The following is a 5,973-nucleotide window of genomic DNA, read 5'->3' on the forward strand; positions in this document are numbered from 1 at the left end:
CACGGGGGGGGCAATCCCAGCTGGCAATCAGGTGAAGGCAGGGTACACCCTGGACAGGTCGCCAATCCATCGCAGGGCTAACACATAGACGAACAACCACACACACACACTCCTATGGGCAATTTAGAGACACCAATCAACCTAAGCTGCATGTCTTTGGACTGTGGGAGGAAGCCGGAGTACCCAGAGAGAACCCACGCAAGCATGGGGAGAACATGCAAACTCCACACAGAAAGGTCCCAGGTGGGGCCCGAACCCGGAACCTTCTCGCTGTGAGGCAACACAGCAGTCCTTCCAGCACTACAGCTCCAGCTCCTCAGGAATGTAATAATTCTGGTTAATTAATATAAATGGATCCATGCTCAGTAATGGTTTGTCTTACAAAAAGGACAATTTAGTGTCCATTTTTTTATCAGTTGGTATGGTTGCATAAAAATATGATTCTATTTATTCACCCAGTTTCTATCAAGTAACTAAAACCACTGTTATAATGCCCCTCTCCAAGGTTAAATTAAATATTCATACTCCTTCCATGGTTCCTTTGCCTCTTTAATGTTTATTTTTGGCACAGATATTCAACTGACTGCTAATGGTCACATACACTAAAGGTCAAAAGTTAGGACACATGAAAGTGTGCCCAAAGGTTTGACTACAGTGTAAATAAAAAAGTCATATGTTGGTCTGTGTGCCCCACCCTCAACTTGTTATAATGTTGGTACTTCATGCATATCCATTTCCTGCTGTTAACAGCGTCAGTGATAGTGATGAGACTTGTTTTTGTCTCATCTCAGTTTTGTGGCCAGCTTGCAGTGAAATATTCACCTATTATCCTGTTTATTCATCTGTCTTTGAAATTTCCATATCTTCTTGTTTCACCGCTGAATTAACTTTAAGTCTCCTTTTTTGTCTTTACCTTTAACCCTCCTGTTATGTTGCGGGTCAAATTGACCCACGAACATAACTGCTGAGCAGGCATCACCTGAGAAATGAACATAACAGGAGGGTTAAGGGGAAGGTGGCTGCTGGACTTAAGTCTGAGCACAAAGTGTCTGGAAGGGACTCAATATTTTACCCGCCTTGTATCAAATATCCTGATAAAACGTTCGCGCCACTGCAAAGCACATGGAAGATACATCACTTTCAATTGCTTTGTCCGTTTCTTTATGTCCCGTTTGTAAGGTTTGATAATTTCAAAAGATGCTGAATATATTTAGGGATATTAATAACATTCTTCGGATATTGATTTAACCCTCTGTCTGACAGAAAGATTATTATTCTATGAACATGCCTGACCACAGTTTATGCAGCTTTCAGGACCTTCCGCTGGCGCGGGAAACGAACAGAGTGTGGGCCGCGCGCAGCTGCAGTAGCTTGTTCTTCTCTGCAGAGCTGCTGAAGGGTGTGTTTGTGCAGGACGAGCTGTTAAAGAGTAATGCCTGTCACCCGCTCCAAGGTAAGAAAAGCTACATCTTTAAAATCCTTTTAAATCAGTTATCGGCAATATTTTGTTTATCGTATTGATAGTGAAACGCATTTATGATCGTAAACTGATCCATTAAGGTGAGCACAGACATTTATGATCGTACTGTAACAGATTAACGTTTCCGTTTAAATCCTACGTTTCCTATAACTTACTGTAAGAAAGTTAATTCAGCCTTTCTTTGTTTGTTTGTCTATAAGTAGTGAATTTAAGAATATAATAAATTTGTTTTATCTTAGACCAAGCCTCATTGGATAAGAATTGAATTTAATACTACTTTCCTAACTTAATTAAGGGTTTTTTTATGGCTTGCACTTTGGTCGCTGCTTATAAAAGACTCCTGTTTTCCACACATACCTGTTACCCTTTATAGAAACTGGCGGTCCAGCCTGCATCCACCAGGATGAGTTTGGTAAGAGTTTGCAGCATCCCACTGGCTCCAATAGAGACCTCCTCCTCTACCTCCGATGACAGCTGCGACAGCTTTGGCTCCGATGGAGGCTTTGCAACTACGGTAAAGATAAAATACCAGCAATCGGCAGAAGTATAACTGTTTGTAGCATCATCTGCAACTAAATGTGTGTGTCTCTGCGTTTAGAGGAGGAGCAGCTTAAGACAGTCTAGGAGGACGGCAGGGAAACCAAAGGTGTCTAAAGCTACATCCGAGGAGGATACATGTAGTGGGTTTGAGGAGAGTGTGATCAACACTGGTATGAAAGCCATGGTAAGTTTTTGGGAAAAATACAATTGCAGCATATTTCATATGTTCATCAGACACAACAAAAGTTTCTTGTAACAATAAATTCTATTATTTTTCAGAAAGTAGATTCTGAATCTCTGAGACGTGGCCACAGGTCCAAAGTTCTGAAGGTTGCCATGATGTTTCCCACTAAAGCGACTGGCAAGAAGAGGCCTGCATCCAAACCACTTCCTCAACTGAAAGTGCAGGATCCTGACTCCGACTCGGAGGAAGAGGGGAACTTCATGGCCAAGAGAGCCATGAATATTAAGGAGAACAAAGAAATGGTACAAGTTTTTTTTTTTTTTCACATTTTTTTTTCACATTTGGTGAAAGGGAAGGAGGATATAACTTAAGGGGACACTTAAATTTAAGGGTTCATGCTGTACGTACAACCAAAAAAAGATTTTGTATTTCTATAAGTGGGGTCAAATTATGGATGATTTTGAATTAGTATTGGTTGGATATGTGTAATCATGTGTGTTATTGTCATTTGATCATTGTTCTGTTCTGTTCTGCATGTTTGAAAGAATAAATCAATCAATCAATCAATTATTTCTGAACTCTGGTCAGAAATTAGGAAATGGGGCGGCTGTGGCTCAGGAGGTAGAGCAGGTCGTTTCCTAACCGGAGGATTAGCGGTTCGATTCCCGGCTTGTCCAGTCAACATGTCGAGGTGTCCTTGAGCAAGACACTAAACCCCCAGTTGCTCCCAGTGATGCCACTGGTGTGTGAATGCGTGAGTGCTTGGGAGTGCGAATGGGTGAATGGCCAAATAATGTGAAAGCGCTTTGAGTGTGCTGTAAAAACATAGAAAGGTGCTATACAAGTATAAGACCAAGACCAAATGTTTCCATCTATTCATTCATGTATGTATTTACAGCTTGCGAAGCTCATGGCAGAGCTGAACAAAGTGCCTGGATTCTTCCCCGGTCGGATGGCAATGTCGACATCTAATACGGTAACTTCACTTAAAAAGAAGAGACTGGGTTTGCCGATTCACACAAACACACCACTAAAGCACAGTGTGTGTTATCAGGTCTCTGTGCTAACTGGGATTGTTTGAACTTCTTCAGCCCCGACAGACACCTCGGCGGTGCATGGGAACCCCGAGAAAATCTACCCCGAGAAATCTCAGAAGAAACCCAGAACGTTTGTCTCGCCCCCATACACGATCCCGCACGCTTGTGGATGGACCCCCCAGCCCCACTCCACAAGAGGAGCCTGAGGATAAGTTCAGCTTGGTTCGTCAAAGCCGCTACTATGAGGAAGATGATGAGCCAGTATGTCACATCACAAACAGTCTGTCTCCTTCTACGTTGCACTAAATTGTTAACATACATTAAACGCACTAACTAACTACATTTGTTTCCTGTACAGCCTCGCCGTCGTACGTTTAATGGTACCAAGGCCATCCCTCACGTAGTGCGGCCTGTGGAGGACATCACGGAGGCAGAGCTGCAGGGGATCTGCCACAATGTGCGGGAGAAAGTCTACAACAGCTCCACTGTATGTATCATCTTCACTGATGAGATTTGAGCAGCTGTATTTCATGGTAAATCTGTGGTAACACTCTTTTCCTTCTCTCAGGGATCTACTTGTCACCAGTGCCGCCAGAAGACAACAGACACCAAAACTAACTGCCGAAATCCAGAGTGTGTCGGGGTGAGAGGTCAGTTCTGCGGCCCGTGTCTCCGTAACCGCTATGGGGAGGAGGTCCGAGACGCTCTGCTGAATCCGGTGAATACTTAAACATACGAGATTGCATTCACATTTGATGACCCACGTGTGGCAAGTGTGACTGATTTCACTGTCGCCGGTAGGAGTGGCAGTGCCCGCCTTGCAGAGGGATCTGTAATTGCAGCTTCTGTCGCGCCCGAGAAGGTCGCTGCGCCACAGGAGTGCTGGTTTACCTGGCTAAATATCACGGCTTTGATAACGTGCACGCTTACCTGAGAAGGTGACTAGAGCATTTGTAAAATTTGATGGTGCATTTTAGTTTTAGATTTGTTTCTAACGTGAAGGTTCTCTTCTCTTTCTCTGCAGCTTGAAGAAGGAACTGGAGGAGAGCAGCGAGTGAACGAAGGAGGTGATCGTGGACCTGACTGACGTGCTCTGTGACCGCTCTGACACGTGCACAGTTTAAATATTGCTCCCAGTGTTTCAAGAACTATAACAATATATTGGTCATGTTTGTCAAATTTCACACATTTTTCTTTTGAGCAGTGATATCTGGAGGGGGCACGCACGCACACAGCCAGTCCCCTCTGTTGTAAAGCTTTCATTGTTTTGTTCTGCCACATATTTTCCTGCCTGTTCTCATGAGCTGAGCCTTTACATTAGGACTGGTTGGTTGTGAACTACCATGCAAGCCAATTTTAGTAAAATGCATTAAAACATAAATTGCTAATTTGTCCAAAGAACCCTCTGTGGACTTGAATATTTTATGATGACTGTATTGTCCTCTGATGTACATATTCCCTGAGCATGTATAAATCTCTTTTTATACCTGAATTATCTTACTTGCTGCAAAAAATGTTTTAGGCTTGCATAAATGATATACTGTTGTTTATATTGTTTTAAATGAATATGAATTAGTGAGCCATCTTAGTTCCCTTTTCCAAATGTATGCTTGTGTTTTTACAAGTTTAGGCTTTGTGTAAATGCGAGAAAAAATGATTTTGATTTACTGGGGCTGACCTGTAGAAAAGGTCCAGCGATCTGCATGCTACTGCGATGGTGCAAGTGGAAAGGGCACCGACTGGGGTTCGCTGCCTCTCACTTCTAAACCAAGAGGAACTGTGTGATATACTACAGCGCCTGGTTAAATCTCCCTCATTAGATAACTGGCACTAATGGTGTGGAAACAATTAGCACACTAATGGGAACCTTATACCTGTAAATCATTTTATCCTGTTAAAGTACGTTCTCGCTGTGCTCAAGTCTGTGGCTCATTTTCTGCCTTACACTGTTGAGTAGGAATGGCTGAAGGTGCTGCTGCAGTGGCGGTAGAGTTATGGCCTGCATTTCCTGTTCACAAGTGTGGTACTCTACACAAAATGACATGGAATTAACCTCTGTGTTGTTCATCTTTGAAAATGTGCTTCACTCGACCTGCACCAGGATGTACTCTGATTACGTGATACTGTTTTGAAATAATCAACGGTTGAGGTTTCTTCTGTACTGTAATGGCAGGTGGAGGTTATCTTACTGCAGCTGATGTTTGTCAGGCACCGCACTCCTAACAGGAAGAGTGGTGCCGCACTGTTGATGTATGCTTTGTGCTCATAGGGTTAACTGTACATTTTCATTAAAGTGTTAATCACTGCAGAATCACATTATCAGTTGTCTTTGACTTGACCATTGCTCTATCCAGAATAGTGGCAGCTGTAATTACTGTTGTTGAAAAAGAAGAGAAATGCTGAAAGCTGGTGGTGATTGATCTTACCACTGAAATCTGGAGGCTTAATTCTGTTTCTAGTGAGTTTATAGTAATTCAGAGAGTAAAACTTGCACTAATGTATTCTGGTTAAAGTATTGACACTTACCTTTTACAAGGCTGTTGCAACCGCTGCACTCCGAGGGGGTCTGGGTTGTTGCTAAGCTGCTGGTTGGGATAATCACTGCTCCAAGCTGCAATAAAGGTGCAATATGAATAGATTTTGATTAATTGAATGGTTCAGTTGTAAGGAAAGCATGTAGACTTGTTCACTACCTTTACACAATGCAGATGTTAATCCAGTAAAAATGAAAT

The 5,973-nt window shown here is 42.7% G+C and overlaps 1 protein-coding gene across 1 annotated transcript; it reads left to right on the forward strand.

Moving 5' to 3' along the window:
* The first annotated feature begins 1,317 nt into the window (after positions 1-1,317).
* Positions 1,318-5,549, forward strand: cdca7a (cell division cycle associated 7a). Its single transcript, XM_020596351.1, has 10 exons — positions 1,318-1,453; positions 1,854-1,994; positions 2,079-2,204; positions 2,300-2,506; positions 3,103-3,180; positions 3,296-3,502; positions 3,600-3,728; positions 3,810-3,959; positions 4,043-4,179; positions 4,266-5,549. Exons 1-10 carry the CDS (start codon positions 1,433-1,435, stop codon positions 4,297-4,299), a joined length of 1,230 nt encoding a protein of 409 aa, XP_020452007.1. The 5' UTR covers positions 1,318-1,432; the 3' UTR covers positions 4,300-5,549.
* Positions 5,550-5,973: the final 424 nt, after the last annotated feature.

This window comes from Monopterus albus, unplaced genomic scaffold (assembly GCF_001952655.1).
Source record: "Monopterus albus unplaced genomic scaffold, M_albus_1.0 scaffold30.1, whole genome shotgun sequence".
Classification (NCBI taxonomy): domain Eukaryota; kingdom Metazoa; phylum Chordata; class Actinopteri; order Synbranchiformes; family Synbranchidae; genus Monopterus; species Monopterus albus.